Raw genomic sequence first — 23257 nt, 5'->3', positions numbered from 1 at the left:
GTGAAATTCCTTGCTTTTTTTTTTTTTTCCAACAATGACTGTGGTTCCTCAATATGGGACACAGCATGCCAGCGGAGGAAGAAGCTGCTGGAAGAAGCTATAGGGGATATCCAGCAGCATTTGCTGCTTGCTGTTAACCCCCTCTCTGCCAAAATGCAGCTTCCCGGTGGTTTTAACGCCGCTCATCCCTTTGTCCCCATCCCCGTGCAAACGTTAATTAAAAAGGTGATTGCGACTCCAGGCCCGAGCGCGCCGGGATGCGGCGGCGGCGGCTGCGCCGCTCCGCGCCCGCCAGGGGGCGCCACAACGGCGGCGCCGCCGCGCGCACCGCCCATTGGCCGAGCGGCCGCGCATGCGCCGGGCGGCGCGCGCGCAGGCGCGGGCGGCGCCGCGGCCCTTCCCGGCTGCCTCCGCGGGCGGCTCATGGCGGCGGCGCCGTGACGGGTGAGCGGCGGGCGCGAGGGCCTCGGCGGCGCCTCCCGGCCGGGTGGGACGGGCCCTGTCGAGGATGGGAGCGGGGGAGGGATGGGGACCGGCCCCGACGCCTCCTCAACGCCCGGCCTCGGCCCGCGCTGGCGGCTGCCTCCTTCCCGCCCCGGCGGCTGCCTCCTCCCCTCCTCTTTGGCCCCTAAAATCGCCTTTTGCAGCCCCAGTTTTTCCCTCCGGTGGCGCAGAGGGCTTTCGTGGCGTCTTCTTCTCACCCCCGTCTCTTGTGATGTGTAATATCCCGCCCTGCACCTGTATAAACACCGAGCTCTGTTTATTTATATTCCTTGCTGGCGAAAAACGTGTTTTTTGTGTTATTTTTACTTTTTTTTCGCTATATGCATAATACTTCTTTTTTAACCTATATTATTATATGCACAATATATAAGCAAGTATACATATTTCCATTATTTCATACCACTTGCCTGTGGGAATTGTAGTGCAGTCAGCTGCCTGCTGCTTGGAGTTTTGCCTAACATTATATATATATAATATTTATTGCAATATATATTATAATATGTAAGTTGGGTCACATCACAGCTTCTAGCAATCAGCTCCTCTGTCGGGCAGGTGCCTTCAGATAGAGACATCCGTCTGTGCAGGGAGGTCTTGGTTTTGTGTTTGTTTATCAGTGATTTTTAGCGCTGTTGCAGGTGATTTGTCTCGCAGGAAATAAAGGCGTTAAAGCAGTGGTTGGAGACCCGTAACCCAGGCTGGAAGCAGGATAAATAATGTGTTCACGGGTTGTTTCGAGGCAGTGGCAGGTGATAGAGCTCTCATTCGTGCGCATTTTTTTTCCTCCTTCCTTTCAGTGTCATCTATGCAGTGATACCTGCCCTGTTCTGATGTTGTTTCCTGGCTGATTTTATAGGTGTGTTTGTATATTCTGGTTGCTTGAGGCCCTCGAACGTGTGGAATTATTTACTTAACCATGCACTAGCACGTAGTGCTCCAGCAAGTGTTATTAATTTAAGAATCATATTTTTTCAGCCTAATGATGTTGTAAAATTCTTTAATTTAAGAAATTAGTTGCAATGTCGACATATTGGTACTGACTTTAAGGCCAGGGGAGATGGTACTTCTTAAGTGCTCTAATTTGAAAGTCCTGGGGTTTATCTCATACTTGCAAATTTCTTTGTGACCCTCCTAGTGTTTTTGTGGACTACAGTGTCATGTTTTTAAAAAGCCTACAATGATGTTACAGCCGTAATTTTGCAATCAATATGTTACAAAAATAGTTTTAGGAAGTTTTCAACAACCATTGACACTTGAACAGTATTCATAGAGACATTTTATTGTCTTTCAGATAACTACTTTTCTAGGCCTAACAGCAGGTATGCATATCTACTGTTAACCAGCAAAAAAAAACACCCCTGCTTGGAATTCTCTTTGGCTTAAAGAAAAAAGATACTTAAAAATACGGTGTGCAAGCATAACCAAACTAATAGCAAATAAACATTGGGTATATGGTTTATTATGCCTTTTTTTGTCTTCTAGTTTTGAATCGGAGAGAAAATGTCCCTTTACGATGACTTGGGAGTTGAGACCAGTGATTCAAAAACGGAAGGCTGGTCCAAAAATTTCAAGCTACTGCAGTCTCAGTTGCAGGTGAAGAAAGCAGCTCTCACACAAGCAAAGGTACGGTTGTTAGCGATTTTTGTTGTTCAGGCTTCTTGGGAACACCGAGGAAAGTTTGTGACTTTGGAATACATATTTGGAATCCTTTTGTTACAATCCATCTGTGAGTTTGTAATGTGGAGCCTGCTGAGAAGGCGTTGGGCATGGGGACCAAGATGAGTATTTTTTGAAATTGGAGAAAGTCCTGTAAATTTAAAAAGCAAATGAAGAATTGTTGTGTACTCTGTGAGCCTCTTTTTTTGACAGAATAGAGCTAAAACCTGATCTTCATATTTAATTTCAAAGAGAATGAGATTAAGCATTTCTGTTTTTAAGCAGGTAAGGGCCATACTGGCCTAGATGACAGTATCAGCTGTTAGTTGTTCCTGGCATTTTGTATCCATTGTCATTTATGTGTTTGCATGATTTTATGCTTGCTGTTCAAAAAGGGTTTAGATAATTAAGTGCAAATTGTTGTGTGTTAATTTTTGCAGTATTCCCAGTATACGTGAAAGGGAAAAGGTTGAAAGATAATTGTTAGAGCTCATGTGACAGAGCCCTTTTCTTTTTATTGGTACAGTGTTTCACCCTGTTCTTATAAGCAGTGTTGTTTTATGTTTAAGCAGGACACATGTACTTTGTAGACTATGTGCAGACTACGTAGAATGAGAATATTTCATTAAAATAGAAACATAAGTGCTGCTAAAATTGAGAACAGAATTTGGCACAAGTTTTATGAATGAAGCCTGAAGTGGCACATAAAATATATATGTACTTTATATATGTATTCGATATGCAGTATATGTGTATAGGCTGTAATTGAAGAACAAAATAAGATTAGAAGATTCAAAAGTGGATTAATTTGTTTTTATCTGATGATAAAGTATGAAGAGCAATAGAATTTGTCTTTAAGAAAAACCTAAGCCTCTACTAGATTAAAAAACAAAAACTCTCAATTCAAACTCAGACTGAAGTGATAATCTGAATATTTAATGCCTGTTTTTTGGCACTAGTTCCAAAGCTTTCAGCTATCACTGTACATTCTGGTGCACACCCATGAAAGATACCAATCTCTTAAAAGCAGAAGGATGTGCACTGTTTTCACTGAGGTTTTCTCTTCGAATTATTTCATCAGATTTATATTTTTTTGTAGCAGCTCTCTAACTTAGAGCCAACCTCTAGCAAAGAAGAGTTGGTCTTTTCTACCAATCAGTATGAAATAAAATGTATTTATCCACAATAAGGTTCATTAGAAATATTGCAAATTACTGTATGTTGATAAGTTTATGAAAAACTGTATATTGAACTTTGAGCAGAAAAGAATTTGAGCTAGAGCTTGACTTTCATTCTTTAAAAAAGAGAAGAAATCTACTTGAACAATATTTGAAAGAGCCGCTTTTCAGAAAATTATTTTGTTACTTTTTTAGACGTTTTCTATTGCAATTTTTGTTTCCAGAGCCAGAGATCAAAACAAACAACAGTCCTCGCTCCAGTGATTGACCTGAAACGAGGCAGCTCTTCAGATGAGAGGCAGATTGTGGACACACCACCTCATGTAGCAGCTGGATTAAAGGTAGGATCAGGGTGACTGGACAGTCCAGCTGTAATCAGATGTTTTTGAATTTGGATTCCTTGACTGTAATCTATATTTTATTTTTCATCATCTTTTCCTGCTGGTCAAAGAAGTCATCTTTGAAGTTGGTTTCTTCTGTTCAGAGATGTTTCAATTAGTGAAGACTTCAGTTTTATATAGACTTCCATGTGATATAACGTGGAAGTACAAAGACTGATGTCTTTGTAAAAAAAAAAAATAATAATAATAATAATAAAAATTAAAAAAAAATAATAAAAGCCAGCTCATCTTTTAAATGTATTTCTAATGATAAGGAATAAAAGCACACTTTCTCCTTGAAGCTTTTTGAAAGATGAAGATTTTGAATTAGTTTTCAGATGGGAGAAGAACAGTGTGTCTGTCAGGTACTGTATTACTAGCAAGCGAGGGTAAAGACTGGTGAGATTGCATGGGATGACCCCTGGCAGGTGGTTGGTACCAGAAGATGCATTTTTCTAACAACAGTGAATGAATGGGTATCAAAATATTCTTGTCTGCATTGGTTTGCTGCTTCTTTGTGCTTGCTAGTGGGAGATTCTGTTCTTCATGGAGGTACTTGAGGTGGCGAGGGCCTGGGTGAAATCTCTGTTTTGAAAGAGAGCAGAGCTTTCTTTTAGTATCAGCAGGATCAAGGTACTGCCTTACACGATTGAAGGCAGAAATGGGGTTTAGTGATGTTTAGAGTGAGAAGGGCTTGCTTATTTTGGGTGCTGTTTGCAGATCTCAGCTGGAAAATGTCAATGTTTTCCTTTGTTTTTTTTTCCTGAAGGATCCTGTACCTAGTGGCTTTTCTGCAGGAGATGTGTTAATTCCTTTGGCAGACGAATATGATCCCATGTTTCCAAATGATTATGAGAAAGTGGTAAAACGTCAAAGAGAGGAACGACAGAGACAGCGTGAACTGGAGAGGCAAAAGGAGATTGAAGAAAGAGAAAAGTAAGGTTTTTGTTCCAACTCATGACCTATTGGTTATTTAAAGATCTATTTGCTTAATTTTATACCCCCGAACAGTTTCAGGGAAGTACTGAAAGCTCTTGTGAAGAGTATTATATGCTCACAGAAGCAAACACAAGGCAAATTTCAATGCTCTTACTGAAGTCATCTAAGAATCCAAAAATTACCTAATTTTATCATATATTCATCATCTTTGTTTTTTGATGGACAAACTGGAAAATCTTTGTCAAATTTTGCTGTTTAATTTATTTCACAGTAGCAGAAGTATTTGGGTACTTGATGTATTATTATCAGAGCTTGAGCTTGCAGGTGTTTCAGAGTATTTTATTTCATTGTAACCTGACTGCAGAAATACCTTTCAACACCTAATGATAAACCATCTGTTTTCCTTTTACATATTTCATACTGCCGTGTGAAAGCATTTCTGTTCTATACATCTAACCAGCTCTGCCCCCAGAGGCATAGTTGCCTTTTTCTTTTTTTTTTCTTTTATTCTGCATTAGTTTAAGCAATTAGCTCAAGCAAATTAATTGCATATTTACTGCTCTTTTGTCTCAGGGCGGAAGTACTTTACGTTTGCTTATTTTAAGTTAAATTAATAAGCTAATTCCATCATGGTGCGAGTCAGCTGAAGTCCATAGAATTGAGAGAGATGCTCAATTTAGACTGCAGAAGCTCATAGTTTTAGTCATTTGGACTTCTCTGTCTTTTCTCAGTTGTGATCTTCATTGCTGTAGCAAAGAGGAATGCATGAGACCCTGTCACAGTTTTCTTTAGCTGGCATTCAAGATCTCAAAAATCTGCATTGACAGTTCCCCAGCTTCATCATTATTTGCCATGTAATTGTGCTTGAAACTTGTTGCATGTAGGTCAAGTGCGTAGACCATAGATGTAGGTAGCCTTATGTAGGTAAAATTAGAGGGAGGAAATTGAAAATATGTAAAAACCCTTGTTCTTTTAAGTTGTGTTGGCAAGTCTGTCAACCAAGCATGCATCAGATAGTTGCTTTCCAATAAGCCAGGTGTATGAACAGTATATATTTCATTTTAATTCAAAATCTGGCAATCCAGATAATTTGTCTGCTTCCTTATTGATACCTGTCAGAAGTACTGCTGTTCCTACTGTCTGATAGTTCAATCTGGGCAGCTCTGCTGGAGAGGAGACCAGTTTTATGTCCTAGGTTCTCCTCTTAACTTTTGAGAATAAGCATTTTTCCTTTTTCTAAAATGCTAAAATCGGTACCTTCATAAAAAACATAAAGTACATCGAGTCTTGAAATATTTTCACCTAAATGTTAATTTTTTGGAACACTTTCCAGAATGTAATTGGCAAGCCAGCTTCTCAAGAATCTGATATTTGTGTTGTGATAACTTTCGTAGACTTGAGCGAATGGTATTTTTCTTTACAGCCAGTAATCCAGAATTAGAGGAAAAAAAAAAGTGTACAAAGGAGAATGATCAATGTCTTCCTACCAGTTGTTTCTTGCACTTCTTCCATTTCAGTCACTCAAAACTACGCTTATTCATTTCCATACATTCTTGTTAGCTGATTTGAAGGTGGAAAGTGATTCTCTTTGGATCCATCTCATAAAAATACTCTATAAGGCTAACAACAACAACAAGGTGAAGTTGTTTCCTTATGCCTTAGTGCATAGCACTTCACATTCACTTCACGTAGTTCACATTATGAAATGCAGATTAGAATATAGCAATGTAATTCATATCATAAAGATCGTATCACAAATTATAGGAAAGTGTAGGCTTGATGTTTCTTATCCTAATGCATTGTGTTTCCCAGAAGGCGTAAAGACAGACACGAAGCCAGTGGGTTTTCAAGAAGACCGGATCCGGATTCTGACGAAGATGAAGATTATGAAAGGGAGAGAAGAAAAAGAAGTAAGGGAGCTGTTTAGTCCTTGGGTGGGGCAGAGGGGGAAGGGAGAAAAGAGAGAAGAAAGAAAAAAAATTAACAATCCTGTTCTATCCTGTTCTTGTTTCTGTGGACTGTGTAATCCTGTTTTCTCAGTTGATATGTATCATGTTATTTCTGAGCCTCTAGAATAAAGCCAGTATTTTACTATGGCATAACTATTGAAGAACAGAAAATTGTTTTTTTTTTTCCCATGGAAGGAGATGGCAGATTAATTGTTTAAAGTCCTTTTTACCTTAGCTAGTATCTCTTACAAGTTTCTGCATAATGTAAGTTCTGGAAAAGGGGAGAACGTGAGATAAAATCAGCTTATGAGAACTGATGGAGAATATTCACTACTATTACTTACCATTCCTGCCTTTTTTACTTGAATAAATATCTGTGTGTTTAGATATTTCTTAGTATAAGCAAAATTAAACTTTATTCTTTCAGTAGCAAAATCACAATAGCTAAATCAGGTCTTCCTTTCAGAAATGAAGAAGACACTTAAAATATTTGCTCTGCCTTGGGAGTCTAGGACAACTTTAGAATATTGTTCATTAGAATAGAACCTGCATTGTAGCCTTATGAAAGTCTGGGTGCTATCATAGGACCTCATCATAAGAATGTTTTGTCTTCTGTTTTGTCCCCAGGTATGGGAGGAGCTGCTATTGCACCACCTACATCTCTTGTTGAGAAGGACAAAGAACGTAAGTACACCAAAACCTGTCCCCTAAAGTCTAGAAATGTTTTTCAATTCTCACCCAACCCGCTATTTAGGTAGGATGTCCTGCTGCTCTTCCCATATGGTTCCTGATGGCAGAAGGGCCTGTACCACTTCCGTGTTGAACCTTCTGGTGCAGGTTATGGGGAACCTGTGATATTACTGTGATTCACATTTCTATTCTAAATGAGTGGCTTCTGTATTGCTAAAGATACGGGTTAGCAGTCTGGTCCATGATAGGTCTGGTTCCTCACTTGTGATCTGAAAGAAGAAATGTTCCAAAAATGTGGGTTTTTTTCTAGGTGGACTAGAACTTATCTTCACAGCATAGAGGGATTTTTTCTCTACCTTTTTGCATTAGGAATTTCTGCCAGGCTTATGTATTAAATACAGGATTTTGTAATTTTTTGAGGGACAAGGTACAAGCTAAAAGGTGCTCAGCTCACAAGACAGGGTTTCCTTTCCTCTTTCAAGAGTATTTTGAGAAGAAGGTTGCAGTTGTCCACTAGATGGCATAATCTTGCTGTAGGAACAGAAGTGTTCAGGTTTGTGGCATGTCTGATTGTCTTAATTTTTCAATTAAAATAATTAGCAGTGTACTGTGTATACCATTATAAATAAAAGAATTTGAATATTTTGCACATAACAATTTCCTTTGGAAGTCCTGATTTAATTTAAGAGTAGATGCCAATCAAAATGTAGTTTGGTGGAGTAAATGAATGGCATAATAGTGGAAGTATTTGAAGTGTTTAAACACTAAAAACAGAAATGAAATATTTTGTGTAAATAATTAAGAGCAATTGAGCAGTGTCAAAGAAAAGTAAATACAGGCTGGAAATGGTAGAAGTATCCTGAGTTGGGAGAGCTTCTAAAATATGAGATGATCTCACAAGGGAATCTTTGTATGTCTCGTTACTTGACACTCAAAGCTAGGCTGGACAAACCTCAGAAAATACTATTACTGTAGCAAAGTTCCATAATCCAGTTCTGCTGCTGCCTAAATAGAATTTTTTTTCTCATACTATTTCCCCAAAGTTCGTGTTCGCTGCTTTATTTGGTAAGATATAAGTGCTAGTTAAGATGAGAAAATAAACTAAATTCCATCTAAAGGCATATAAATACATTAAAGAGGATGTTCTTTATTTCCTTATAGAATTTCTCTAGTGTATTTTGTTGCTTTTCAAATAAATAAATTTTGCAGTTCTACATGTCAGTGGAAATGGTGTAATTATCTATTCAGTGTGATATTCATTTCTCTCAGGAAAGGGCTTGGTTTAGAAACAGTGAACAATATATCTTCAAATTGTATAAATGTTTTGCTTAGAGAAGTCTTTGCCAAAGACTTCTGTGGAGAAGAGGAAATCAGCTAGGCAGAAAGCAGTTCTAACTTGGCATTGTTTTTCTTAATATGTGAGTATTGAAGGAGGAGAAGGGACAGCCTGCAGAAGAAGATCTTTCTGTAAATGAATGAGATTGAAGTCGCAGTACTTTCGTGTTCATGACAAATGGGTAATTCATGCAAAATATTTTAGTGAAAAAGTAAATGTCTCCCTTCTCTTCCAGCTGTGGCAAATTTTCCGTATGAAGAAGAGTCAAGGCCTCGGGCTCCTTCTTCCAAAGCAGCTATTCCTCCCCCAGTGTATGATGAGCCAGAAAGACCTCGTTCACCCACAGGACCCAGTAACTCCTTCCTTGCTAACATGGGGTAAATATATTTGACATACTAACATTTCGTTGCTTTTTGTTTTGTTTTTTAAGTATTAGAAGATGGTGGAAGCCAGCACTTAAAATACTTTGTCTATGAGAAATAAGTGGATGTGGTCCTAACTGAGAGGATGCCAAAACAGGATTTCTTCGAATGAGAAAAAAGCATCCGAAGTGGCTGCATTTAGGGCTGTGCCTTTAAGCAAGTTCTGAAGCTTCATCGAAGTAGAAAGTGTTTGTGGCTTGTGCAAGCCAAGCTAACGTAATCTATAGGAAAACACAGATGGCGTGTTAGTGTCTGCAGATTTCCTTTCCAGCTTCACCCAAAATTTGCTGTGTACCAGTGGGCAAATCATTCCAGCCCTGATTTTGTTTGTTTCCTCAAAAACGCATGGCATATTTGAAGGTGGCAGCAGCTGTGGCTGCAAATCTTTCAGTTTACATTTCTGCCTTGGATTAGCACTGTGAAAAAGCTTGCTAACTGCTGCGGTGACAAAGTGAAGTTGAATTTATAATTACTAACAGCTTTCAGAGATGCCTCTGAAAGGTGCAGCGTTTATCTCTGACCATCTTCCACAGTGCTTGATGTGACTAAAGTCTTAAGTGCAAACTCAGTGTAATCAAAACTATATCTAAAAGGAACAAGGCCAAAGAGGTATAGCTTAAGATGTTATTACAATGCATTTTTCATTCTTGCTTTTGTGCATGTTTGATATAAACACATTTTTTTACCATAGTCCAAAAAAAGGACAACCAACATGAGAACTGTTAAATGAGTTTGTGTTGTTACCACCTCAAGTTAACAATACCCTAGGACCTCTATTTCATTGAAAAAAGTGCTAAAAATACTACCTAACCTGCTTTATTTTCAGCACACATTGGCAGTTGTTTATTGTGTGAGTTAGTGTCTTAACCTTTGAGCATGATATAGCTGGAACTTTGGGCCCTTTTTAATGTGTGTTTATATGTTTTCTGTTGTGTACCTGGAAACATAGTCATGTAGTCACTGATCCGATATTTTCTGTGTAATGCCTGTTAGTGAAACAGAGGTGACTGAGTAGAGAACATTGGTTGTGGTGTAAATTGCTACTGTACCATAGTGTATTTTTGTGCCTTTGCCATCAAGCCATGCTATCCAAAGAAATGTCAGTCAGTACATGTAGGTACATTCTAGCAATTCTTTCAGTGGGCATTTCGAGATCAGCTAGTGGGGTTCCTTTTGGCATTTGCTCTGTAAATAGATGGGGATTTTTCTGCCTCAAAGTTCTTGAAAATTCAGAGAGATAAAACATTTAAATGGATATTAAGAATATCCACATTTGTTACAGGAAGGGGCAGCAAAGCTTTGTATTCTGGAGCTTAAGCCAATGTTGAAATAGTAGATGGTGGAATGTGGTCTAATAAGGGAAACAAAAATATACCTACCTGTTTCGATATTCTTATATTTTTCTCTCAAGCTTTTTGATACTTTTTGATATCAGCTACTGATAAACTGGACTAGTTAAACCTTGGTCTAATCTGTTCTGCAACTTTGTGCAGAATGTCTGATACTGACTTGCACTGCTAATGGGAGTCAGCTGGTATTTGGCAAGGTGTGAACAATTTTATTGAGTTAGTCAAATTTTCTGTCAAGTTTTCCATATGTAATTCAGGGATAATATTTTCCATCTTCTCAAGGTTCTGTGAAATTGTTAGACTATAAACTCATGTAGAAGCTCTTATGTTTTCACTGTGTAATGAGATTTTTTTAGGAGGTAGAATATATGAATATCTGATAAGTCAGGAAAATCAATGTTTTAATAATATTTTAATAACGTTCTTGTAAGAAACTTTTCCTAACTGATCCTTTTTCTCTTTGCAGAGGCACGGTAGCTCATAAAATCATGCAGAAGTATGGTTTCAGAGAGGGCCAGGGGCTGGGGAAGCACGAACAGGGGCTGAGCACAGCACTGTCGGTAGAGAAAACAAGCAAGAGAGGTGGCAAGATCATTATTGGGGAGGTCACAGAAAAAGGTAATGTGCCCTTCGCCAGGGAAAAGGGAAGCTTCTGTGGAAAATGGTTGGGAGAAATATATGTCAGTGGGAGCTTCTGGATTTGGGGCAGGGAGGGGAGGCAGCCTCTGTCCTTGCACAGAATGTAAGTAAGAGTTAGAAAAATGGCATGTTCTCTTAATTATTCTTAATTATGTTCTCTTAATTATTAGTTCATCCTCTTACCCTTTAGGTTGTCTTCCTTTAGTGTCCTATCTCTACCTTTTCTTCAAGGTGTAATACAAGGTGCACAACTCCTGTGACTTTCTCCTTGGCATGTGTGTTAGATACTGATTGCCCAGGAGGTTGCCTGGCCTAGAGACAACATCTTGGCTTACTAGAACTGCACCTCTGCCTGAGCACACCTGTTAGGAGTAAGAAGATCCAATTTTTGGTTTAGGTGGATCTCGTAACATTTTAAAGTTGATTTCCCTCCAGGAAATAGTCAGTCACCTCTGTTTTGGCTTAATTTATGTGCCATAGCAGTGGTTTGTGTGGTTATTGTTGTTCAAGGTAGCTAGCAGTTCTGAAAGGCTATTCCGTATCGTTGTGAAACTACAATTAGTGGCTTTTATTTCACTGAATGCAAATAATAAGATTCTCAAAAAGGCCCCCACCATAAACTTTAAATGAGCTTTGATGTTAAATTTTTCCATACTCACTATGCCTGTTTATAGCAGATGCAACCAAGAAAACGGATTCTAACCCATTAACTGAGATACTGAAATGCCCTACTAAAGTGGTCCTCTTAAGGGTAAGTTGAAAGGGACACATCTTGGTACTTTCAGCATGTCTGTTTGAAATGCTTAAGCCTATTACAGTGCCTCTATATGCAGAGTTCTGGCCTAAACCTTATATCATGTCTATCTCTTTTCAAAATGCCTGAGAAGCACCGTGCTTTATATGTTGTGGAGAAAAATAGGCAATAGGAGAAGAGTTAAGTTATAACTGTAGAGCTGTACTGATTTAAAGGATACAGTGACTGTGTCACAGCGTTCAAGTTCTGAGGAATTGTCTAGCACTGTGATGTTTGATTAAATGGCTTTTGTTTTAAACAGAATCACAGAAGGGTTGAGGTTGAAAGGGACCTCAGGAGATCTAGTCCAGTCCCCCTGCTCAAGCAGGGTCACCTAGAGCACGTTGCACAGGATGGTGTCCAGGCAGGTGTTGAAAATCTCCAGAGAAGGAGACTCCACAACCTCTCTGGGCAACCTATTGCAGTGCTCTGTCTCCCTCACAGTCAGTGAATTTAGTGAATTTTTCCTCAGATTCAGGCAGAACCTCCTGTCTTTCAGTTTGCGCTTGTTTCTTTTGTCCTGTCACTGGACACCACTGAGAACAGTCTGGCCCCATCCTCTTGGCACCCTCCCTGAAGCTATTTGAGCACACTGATAAGATCCCCTCTCAATTTTCTCTAGGCTAAACAGATCCAACTCTCAGCCTTTCCTTGTAGGGGAGATGCTTCAGTCCCTTAATCATCTTCATAGCCCCACACTTCACTCTCTCCAGTGAGAGACGTCTCTCATGTACTGAGGAGCCCAGAATTGGACACAAAAGTTAAAATATTCAGTCACAATTGCATGCATTCCTGATTTGTGTGCACAATCATCTACTTGGCCCACATGCAGTGAGCTGGTTTTCTTCTCTTAACTTTCAGAATATGGTAGGTGCTGGGGAGGTAGATGAAGATCTAGAAGTTGAAACTAAGGAAGAATGCGAAAAATATGGCAAGGTTGGGAAATGTGTCATCTTCGAGGTAAGAAATAATCTGACTCATGGTGACTGCTCTCAAAGCAAATTGGGCATCTGTCTCTCAGGACTGACTTCTTACCCCTTTATAGAAGGGGTGTAGATTAAGAAGATTTCTCGGAGTCTCTTGCAGTCTTGTGATTCTGTATTTTCCATATCTCATAACAGTACAAACTCCTGAAGTCAGAAACTGGGCAAAATCTGTGGGTATTGTGCTCTTGGAGCCTTCTTCAGTTCCTCCTGCTTGATTTAGTCTTTTACAGAGAATTGTTTGTGGAGTTGGCCTGTAGAAGCTTGTCACTGACTTACTTGAAAGGTTCCCTTAGAGAAACAGGACCCATTTTGGCAATTTAAATCTCCTTTTAGCAACTGGACAACTGTGCCTAATTTTTCTTTTGTGTTCACTACTGTGAAGAATAACAGTTTAAAGCAGTATCTTGGTAATGCTCTAATCTGGTTTTCTTCAGATTCCTGGTGCACCTGATGACGAAGCTGTAAGGATATTTTTAGAGTTTGAGCGGGTTGAATCTGCAATCAAAGGTAGGATGCTACATTGTTTAATGTTAATGTCAAAATTAAATTGTTTAGACATTTAACAGCCTCACTCTTTAGACTGTTAGCTAAAGAATTTCTTATTTTACTGAATCGTCGCTTGCTGACTCCTTTTTCGCTTTAATTCCAGCTGTGGTGGATCTAAATGGAAGGTACTTCGGTGGCCGAGTGGTGAAGGCTTGTTTCTACAACCTGGACAAGTTCAGAGTACTGGATCTGGCAGAGCAAGTTTGATTTTAAAAATCTAGCTCGAGGTGTCACTGTTCTGGCAATCATGTTTTCAGCAGTAGGCTGGGAATAAGGAAGAGAAAAGGAGCTTTCCTAGCAAACTGGAAACAGGCCTCATTGAATGGATTTTTCGCATTCGTTGTGACTTACATTTTTTGTAATATAAAGCCCTTTGAAAGTAAAATTCACGTCTGTGTGGTTTTGAATTGCACAATTCTGCTTATTGCTCTGGGAATTTTTTGTTTTGAGCTTTCAAAGGACTTTGTTTTGGACCCCACTGCTGAGGAGATGCTTTGTCTGTATTCCTGCTTTCCTTGTTCTGGTGCTTCATCATGGAGTCCGCTGTGCTGCATCCACAATAAGTGGGAAGCTTTGGAAAAGGACAGTGTGCTATCGTGCTTCTTTCCTCGTGGTGTCTCCCAGAATTCCAGCCTTGCTCGTAAGTCCTCAGTCTCCAAACTCCAGCGTGATCTGGGGTCGTTGGATGATTGGCAGCTAATTTGTTCTCCAGTTTGACTCCAGGACAATACTTTCCATACCGGAACGGAGCGGAAAGTAACAAGGAATGCATTTGTATTTCTTCCCAAATCCAAAGAAAATGTCTAACCTTACACAAGTTTAACCCAGGGAAATGGAGGGAGGCAATTTAAAACACCTAGCCATTTAAATCCAAATGAGTGGGCTGTCTGTGGAAGCTTTCTGCTGGCCATCTCGCTAGAGTCTTTGCTAGAAATACTGAGGATTAACTGAATACAGGTCAGTATGGAAGTACTGTAGGAACCGACGGAAACTCATTCTTGTATCTGGCCAACTGCACGGTTCTCACTTTCTCTAACATCACACTTACGTAATAACTCTTAAAAATGATTCAAACCTGGCATGTGCTCTCTCTATATTTGCAGTCAAATAACACTGAGGGGGATATTTAAGAAAGGCTGGATGAAGTTTTCAAAAGGGCCAATGAAAGAAAACTCTCATAAAAAAACTGAAGAGCTGACAAAATTGCTAAATGCTACAACTTTTTTTTTCCTCTCCTATGTAAAATAAGAAATAGTAGTGTTCCTGGTTTTATGTTTGCTTTTTGTTTGGAAAGAGTATGTGACAAAGGGTTGGCAACAGGTGTCAATGGTGACACTTGTCTGTGCTCCATTATACCCACAATTGCCACTGAAATTGTACAAATATTAAAAGGGAAGAGAGCTTTGAGGGCCTTTTAGCTGGTTGGAAGTTGATGCTGGATGCCTTTTTCCTGTTGTACACATTTATCTGGGGGGGTAGGGGATATAGACCTGTAGTTGATCAATGCTGTAAAGTATCTCCAGTTATTGCCCTCTTTTTTTTTTAAGTTTTGGCTGCAGATCTCTATGACAAATTCTTGCTCTTGTTTTTTTGCTTCTTTTTTCCACTTGTGTTCCAACAACCTCTGTACAAACATTTGCTTGTAAAACAGAAAACCGTTTTTTAAAAAAGTTGTATTTTACCTGTTGTGTGTCTGCTCTTCTGTTGTACAAGACCTGCCCTAAAATGCCCTGAAAAATATGACTTGGCTTTAGGCAAGATGATTTGTTTATGACTTTTGTTTCAACAAATACTACTGTTCTGCACTATTAGCTGTTAGCAGCTGTAAGCTTTTCCTGAGGGATGCGGACTGTTTTTTGTATCTTCTAACTATCTCTTCTGCCTTTTCTCCCTGTAATAGCAGCCTTGAGCTTCCAATTTGATGAATCAGAGGCTTGAGTTTGTCATTTGTTCACTGCAGGAATTGGGTCAGCTTAGGCCTGTGTGTTTACAAAGCAAAACGCTTATCTTGCCCCACTGACATAGGAATAACCTGCTCTGTTCTGTTTTCTTCCATGTTCTTGCCTTTCTACTTCCTTCAGGCTTTTGCCTATGTCCATTCCATTTAAATTTCTCTTGATATATTACTTTATCCAGGAGGTTTCCACTTGCTGAAAACTGTTTTCTTGGCAACTTTTTTTCCATTTGGTTCTAAAAATCCTCATTGTGGTTGACTATTTGTGGGCAAAATTCCCCTGGAAACGTCAGGGAGATGACACGGTGATATAGTATTTTGTGCAGAAGGACTGATTCTACAACCAAAACGTTTGTTTGTTTGTTTGTACCATGCAGTTAATAAATGGTTTATCTCCTCCTAAAGTCTTAGCAGGCATAAACTGCCTTAGCTTCCCCTCCTAAAAGCAGATGGTGGTTGCCCACTATGCTGGGGCCTAGTTTATAGGCAGTTGTCCTCTAGGTGCTGCCACAGTCAGCATTAAAACAGGTGAAGAAACCTGGAGAAGGATCAGAGATACTGGTGTAAGGTCTTTAGCCAGGACTTATCTTTAACAAATAATGTCATATCAAACGTGTGTGGTTTTTGTTGGTTGGTTATTTTTGCAAATGCCCATTCTTCCATTTACCTGTTTTTACATTTAGGCAGGGACTTTCCCAGGTAAGGTTGTTTCCTGCATGCATGTCAAACTTTTAAAAAATTTGACTCCAAATACACTACTAGATTCCCAACTTTCACTGGAAACTTATTACAGACCTTTTTTTCCTATTTCTTGTAACTTAGCACCTCCAGCACTTATATTTAAACGTGCTTTATTTCCTTCCCTGGTTCAGCAGCCTCTTGGAGGGCTCCAACACCCTTATTTATAGCTACCGAGTTCATTTATGCTTGTGTTTTTGCATGGCTGCAGTTACACACACAGTTCTCCATAAGGTATGTTGTAAAGAGACAACTCCAAAACAGTGGTCTGAAGCAGTATTGTTTTGTTTCTCCTTTTGGGCAATGCCTAAAAAGCTCATGATTGCAGAAAATGAAGGGGATGGTGACCTCTCAAAGTGGATGTATTTGCTTTACGTATCTTCAGTATTGGTTATACCACTTCATCTGAAGCGTTCGATATTTCTCAGACAGGATTTTCTGATGCTAAACTTTAATTCCATGTTTTTAAACACCCTTGTAAATAATGCTGATGCTCCGGCGTGCTGAATAGGTGACTCTCCTCTTAGGCTAAATATGAGCTGTTTATTGCTGCCAGGAATCTAGATTAGATGTCTGCTTAAGGGGGATTTGGCGGTGCCCTGAAGCTGACAGTGAGCCGAGAGGGACGTGTAGGACATGTCAGCTGGAGCTGGAAGGGGTGTCCTCGATGCATCAGCAACCCTGAAGTTTGGAAGAGCACGGATGTGTCCATTTCCTGATTGATAACACTCCGGTTGCTTTTCCTTATAAGCAGGGAACTATGGACTTGACGCTTTCATGGCTGTTATAACCCAAGGTCTCATTCCTGAGTGGCCGCAGCTATTTTAGAATTTTAGGTACCCAGATCATGATGTCTTTATTTTTCCCTTTCGTGTGCTGTTTCGCACTTCCCCATATTGAATTTCAGCTGCCACTTTTATCGCTTGCCCACTTGCTGCTGGACTTGAGAAATCTGATGAGCCAGAGTTCACGGGAAACAGGCAGTATTTTTAGCATTATTATTGTCAAAAATCTAAGCTTGCTGTGCTCATGTATGAAAGATGAGACTTGTTGCCTCAAAAACCTTCCTGTCTAAAAAGGGAGACGGGTACAAGAAGTGACTTGCCCAAACTCATGCAGAAGATTGGTGGCAAGGCTGGGGTCATACCCTATTGTCCCTTGCTTGCAACTACGCAACAAAAAGCTAAATTCCTTCTGGAGGAGCTGTTTTTTATTGTAATGACAAATGATGAGCACTCTCAGGCCTGAACTTTAACCTGAATTCAGCCAAGAAAGAGGAGACGTCATTGGCGAGCTGCAGCCTCGGCAAGTGTTTGCCTTCCGAGTTGTGTATCTGAAATTCAAGCTCGCTGTACGTCTGTGCAAGTGTTTCTGTGTTATGTTACCCCTCTGTGCAGAAGGAAATACACCATGTAAACAAAACTTCCATGAAGGCAGATGAAAATATGGGAGACTTCTGCAGCATTCTTAAAGGTGCTTTTTTCTCTCCAAGCAGGAGTCTAATGAGGGAGAATTTTCACTCCTTGCAGCAGTTAGTGCAAGAATAGTCCCCTAACAAGACTTACATTCATCCCATTTTAAATGAGGGCACTAAATCATTTCCAAAGCCCACTAAAACCAAGTTGAACTTTCTGATGAGCTATTTCCTTAATTACACTGAGTTCATCAAAATAGCAAGGTTTGTACTTCTGAAGCAGGTTTCCCCTGAGACACAGCCATGGTATGTAAATAGTTGTTGATTTTTTTACAGAGAAGGAAACAGATAAGCCGTGCACCAGCTGAGTCTTGGCAGCTGCCACGGGAATGCAGACCGCAGGAGGAGGGAGGCAGGAATTCACAGTCTGGTTCTTCAGCTTCATCCTGCAAGTAATTTTGCCTGTAGGTTATGTCAATCTGTGTGAACGGTGAGTTGCAGCTTTCCAATCAAATTGGAAATTATTAATGATTTCTCATTTTTTAAAGCAGATGGAAAATACTGGGTTTGCTGCCCCTCTTTCTGCCAGATGCAGTAATAAGATGCTGACTTTTATGAGTACCACGCTTAAAATAGTCCCCTGTTTTTTTCCACTGCTGAAAGTACCAACAGAGGCAGAGAGAGCCTGAGCTCGCTGTGAAGAGCGATGTACCATCTGTATCCGAGAACCTTATGCTTTCCTTTTGGATATGGAAAATCACAGTCTTAATATTACTGGTCTGTCATGTCAGGCTTTTTATTACTTTTAATTTCCAGAAGCTCAGAAATCAATGAAAACCCTCATAAAACTGGAAGAGAGCAAAAATATGTGTAAACCCGAGGGCTGCTTAGAGATGTATGTGACATTGATACTATATTAATGGGAAAAGCTTTCCGAGGCACCCTTTTCCTAGCAGGTACAAGGCTGTAGCTCCCCTCTTTCCCTTACAGACCCCAAAACTGTTTACAGTTGCACCGGGCTGCTGCTTGCAGGCACCTACTGTACTAATAACTGCAGGACAGTGTGTTAATGGACTGGCCTTTGGGTGATGAGAAATGGAGACTGACAGCGTCAGCACTGCTCCCTGCCTCTGAATCTGGCATTCCTTAAGCAATGAGAACACGCAGCCTAAAAGCACCTGGGAGATTTACAGCTTTTTTTGAGAATTCCTCGGTGTTTTTGGTTTTTCGGGTGCTGTTTGTTCCTCAACCTTATTTTTGCATTTCTGCTTGCAAGGGATCCCGTTTTTGGGAGAAATGGGCGTCACAACAGACGGTCACTTCTAGACTCACCCACTGCTCAAAATCCTCTGCTGCTTGGTAGCTGCTGGCACCTGAACTTGGGTTTCTGCACTGTGTTACAGAACAGAATGTAGCTTCTGCTAAGTCGCGTGGCTGTCAACCAGGTGATTTGGCTTCCCCCTGTGCCAGGCTGTGGAACAAGTAGGTTTTTCATAGCTAGGTTTGGCTTTTGTCTTTTATTATTTGTTTTGGGGTGGTTTGGGTGTGTCCTACAGACAACACTTCTCATAAATGAGTTCTTCCCTCATTTTCTGTCACGACAGAGATTCTGCTCTGGTTATACAGCAGTTGAGGGGCCACTGCAGGGCCTTTCTCATGGGATCAGTTAGGTTTATGTGCAACATTTTCTCGCTTTCTCAGGGCCTGCCCTCTGTGACTCACGGGCTGCCATCTCCTTTTAAAGGTTGTGTGGACTTCCAGAAACGCCGGAGGCTTCGAGGTTGCTGCCAGGCCGAAACCATCAACAGCGAGACACGGATGGGCAGCAGGTGCTGGCTGCTGCTCGACCTCACGAAACAACAGGTCTTACTGCTCCCAGGCATATTTCACCTGTTTTATCCTGTTGGAAACTCTCCAGCTGTGGTATTCTGGTCTCTCCTGTAACTTGTCGCTCACACAAATGCTTTCTTAGAAACTGAAATGATGGTTCTAGCCCAACATATCGGGCTCGCAGACAACTCATTAAAGAGAAGCGATGTGATTCCTCTCTCTTCCTCCTTAGAGCATCTTCTTCCAAAGTGCAGAATAAGGATGCTGCTCTCCAGGACTTTGACACTTGCTTCCCTCAAATCCTCTGCCCCATATCCAGATGTTTTAGGAGCTCATCTTTAAGTATGAATACTTTTATTTTGTGCTCATACGTACTGTGGTACTGCCAGAACCCAAGCACCTAGTTTAGTGGATAAATAATCCAATAGTATTTGTTTTTCCGGATTTTGGCATGCTACAGTATTGTGGAAAAACAGGTGTTTGACCCTAGGAGAAAAGAATGCTGGCTCTAGTGCTCAGAGTAATGGGTGAGAGACACTTGTGGATATTCTTAGGTGTTAATTGAATAGCTGGTCTTTGTGTGCGAGAGAGGAGATAAATCTCATGAAAGTCTATCATCCGTGCCTATTGGGCATTTTCAGAATGAGCTTGAAAATGAACCTTTTCCTCAAAGGACTGTGGTGACATTTTATATATATCATGAAGGGGAGGTTCAGGGATGCAAAAATTGGCAATTACATTAGTTCCTTATAATGTCATCCAGCTCCAGGGCCTGGCGGCCTTAAACCCTGGAGAGGACTAGACTCTCATGGTTATTTATTTTATGTCTCTGTCAGGAACAACAAATGACTAGCTGCTGCTTTTTTGTTTCCTTACCACCAGAGGATCAGTGAGTCCTGTCTTTTAAATGAGCATTTATGCTGGTCACATCCCTTCTTTCTTTGCCCACGCCACTGTGTTAGATGCACTTTGTTTTGAATGTTCAGAGTGGTTTTTATGGGCTATTTTGTTGCAAAATTCTTTTGGAATTGCTCAAGTTGCACCTCAAAAGTTTGCGGACAGGAGGAGAAAAGGGAGTAACGTCCGCAGGGCTTTTGACTACTGAAAAAAGCAGTGGGCGAAGCTCAGAGTTGTCCACTCTTCTGCCCCCCGGAGTATATGTACAGATAACAAAGTTCATGTCCATACCACCCATACTTGATGGATTAGCCTAAAGCGAGCAGCAGCTGGCCATAAATACGATCCTAAACATGATTTTGTTATGGTCCTTTAGTGATCTAGCTAGGTGTCTGTGCCAAGTTTTACTGTATGCAAGAGTAAAAATACAGACTTCCATGTCAGTAGAAAAAAAATTAATAATGGGAAGAAATTGGACTTTGAGGTGGAAAAGCTGCAACACAAGCGTGATCAGAGCAGATGAAAGCCCAAGAAAACAAAGTGGTTAATTGCAGAAGGGGCAGCGTGCACATTTTTGCAAGTTTTTCCTCTCATATCTGCTTTCTCCATTTTCTGCTCCCTGTTGAGGTCATGATTGTAGCTTTATAGCATTTCCTATATAGGCCTTTTCTGAGCATTGGAAATAGGGAAATCCCAAAGCACGTGGTTTTGTGCTCTGTTTCTCTCCTGTCAGTGTAGGAGCAGAGAGCTGCATAGCCCAACAGTCCTAGCATCGCTCCCTCTGCTGCTTGTCACCAAACTGCTTTAAGACACCCTAATCTTCCAGCCAGTGGTATTAGCAGCCAAGGACGACGGTTGCTTTACTGGCTGATAAAGCACCTCAGATCTAGCTGTTCTATAGAAAGAAAATTACTCTTTCTTGCTGCGCTTAGATCTTAGCCTGTGTATCTTCTGCTCCTCCTTTCTTGGGATAGAAGCACTTTGTTCTTTCCAAAACATTTTTTAAGCCTCTTACCACTTGGTAACCTTTCAGTTGTTTTTATTCTCATGGTGCCTGAAGTGTGATCTCCAACCTCCACTTGAGAGCTAATAGCAAGTCAACAACTCAGGAATCCATGAGGTCCTGCCAAGGCAAAGGTCTTCAGCTCATCGCAGATTTCTCCACCTTTCGCCGCAGGCAGAAAACTGGGTGGCTTTTTTGGACTTCGCTACCTCAAACTTGTTAAACTTGCATAGCAACTGTGAGCCAAAACTCAAGTGATACTCTAGCAAAACATGCAAAACTGCTCCGGCACATGCTTCTCCTGCAAGGAGTGGAAGAGAAAATGGGTGGATTTTGTGCCATGTGAGGTGCTTGAGGACACTGCTGAGGTTGTGTAACTGCAATGAATGTGAGGTTACCACTAGGAGAGGACTACAGGCTGGGATGGCTCCTGTTGGCTCTTTGTAGGAGGGAATGATACTGTCACTCAGCCATCTACAAAGATGGACCTTGCTGAGGAAATGATCTAAAACCAGGATTCAGGTGTTTGCTTGGAGCACAGATTTAAGGGGAAGGCTCAGGAATGTGCAGTCCTATCTCCCGCTATCACCACACTGATTGAAGCTCTGCACGTCATCCCACCTAACATGACACCTTTGCTTTTGTGGACACAGCTCCCAGAGTATCAACTCTTGGAAGGCATCAGCAAATCAGGAATTTGGAGTTAACATGGTAACAAAAGTCCTGAAAATACAGCCAGCCACCATAGCACTATAGCGTTTTCCCCCTGATCTTCATTTGCCTTTCTATCTCATCACTTCAAAACGTTTTGCTTAGTTTTATTTCTATTCAGCAAGCTGCTTCTGAGCAGAGCCTCGTGGTCCTTGTTCTTGCTGCTGTGTTTTTACAGGCAAAACTCAAGGAGCATAAAAATGAGGAAGCTTTTTATATTAAAAAATCATGACTTTGGCATCAATAAAATCAATCTCTATATATAGATTTCAATCAGAGAAAATAAAAGGGGTTTACTCCATGGGAAGAATTCACCTTTCAGAATCACCAAGCCTGGATTCCGTGACATGAAGCAGAATTGATTTCCAATACTTGTCATCTGTGATGCACAGGAGGAAGGAGGGAGATGTTTCACTGAATGCGACACTCGGTGCCAGAGCTGTTTATTGTGGCAGTTCAAATCCATGGAAGTGAAGAGGAAGGTCCCCAGAGGATGGACTGGCTGCATGGGAGGTACAAAACTGCATTTAGAAACCTGCTTGTGTAGGCAGCTGCAGAGACGGGGCAAAAATCACTAAGGTAATGGACAGAGGGTGGTGCTGCTGCAATAAACAGCGACTGTGCAGCCCTCGTGGGAAATGCTGCTGGGCTCCTTTCACAGCTCTCGGGCTTTTATCTCCAAAAATGCTGATCACAGTGAATGACACGGGACCAAGACCCGGAGCACCTGGCCGGAAGTGTTTGACCTGCATCTCCCTAATCCAGTTTGGTCTCGATGCCTTTATAGAGCCCCTAATCTTTGCGATATGAAGATGCCGGCTCTAATACCAGAGGTTAGCAAAAGTAATCTGTCTAGGTCAGGTGGCTGTGCCTGTGAGGGCTGGCTGGAAAGCTTCCAGAAGCCAATCGCTTCCAATCCGTGCTTCATCCTAAGCTGTGATGACCCTGCTGTGTTGCCCGCTGTCCCAGCAAAAATACTATTGCTAGCGAAAGGCCCCTTTGCCTTATGCTAACTCTGCATGAGGCTGCTTTTCAGCATGCTGGCAGAGCCCACAGTGTGTAGCAGAGCAGGATACCAGCTGTCTCTGGTGATTATGTGGAGTTCAAGTATGGGATAATTAGCAAAGGCCTTGAAAAATGTGGGCATAGGCTGAAAACAGAGGCCTCCGGGCTCTAAACAACTCGCTGCTGGTCACTGAAGAAATGCAGCCTTGAGAGCTGGAGAGATTGGTTTTAAACACAACAACAACTAGGCAATGGGATAAGGTGCCTTGACCTGGTCTGGGAAAGCAGCACCCTCGGGCAGCAGGAAATCCACAGAGCAGAGGCCAGAGGCTAAGAACCTG

General features: G+C 41.0%; 1 protein-coding gene across 5 annotated transcripts; it reads left to right on the top strand.

Annotated features, from left to right (window-relative positions):
* Positions 1-379: 379 nt before the first annotated feature.
* On the top strand, positions 380-13749 carry RBM17 (RNA binding motif protein 17). Of its 5 annotated transcripts, XM_088531796.1 has the most exons (13): positions 399-444; positions 1156-1250; positions 1984-2124; positions 3560-3676; positions 4485-4651; positions 6467-6564; positions 7231-7287; positions 8865-9006; positions 10867-11018; positions 11714-11790; positions 12694-12792; positions 13253-13325; positions 13468-13749. In XM_088531796.1, exons 3-13 carry the CDS (start codon positions 2002-2004, stop codon positions 13569-13571), a joined length of 1209 nt encoding a protein of 402 aa, XP_088387922.1. In that variant the 5' UTR covers positions 399-444; positions 1156-1250; positions 1984-2001; the 3' UTR covers positions 13572-13749. The 5 variants fall into 5 exon arrangements, with proteins under 5 accessions (XP_088387921.1, XP_088387922.1, XP_088387923.1 ...); XM_088531795.1 differs by lacking the exon at positions 1156-1250 and having other exon boundaries at positions 380-444; XM_088531797.1 differs by lacking the exons at positions 399-444; positions 1156-1250 and adding an exon at positions 1311-1357.
* The last annotated feature ends 9508 nt before the right edge of the window (positions 13750-23257 follow it).

Source organism: Tinamus guttatus, unplaced genomic scaffold (genome assembly GCF_059628265.1).
Source record: "Tinamus guttatus ecotype Peru unplaced genomic scaffold, ASM5962826v1 Tinamus_guttatus_pri_ptg000434l, whole genome shotgun sequence".
Classification (NCBI taxonomy): Eukaryota; Metazoa; Chordata; class Aves; order Tinamiformes; family Tinamidae; genus Tinamus; species Tinamus guttatus.
This window is presented reverse-complemented; position numbering and strand designations above follow the sequence as displayed.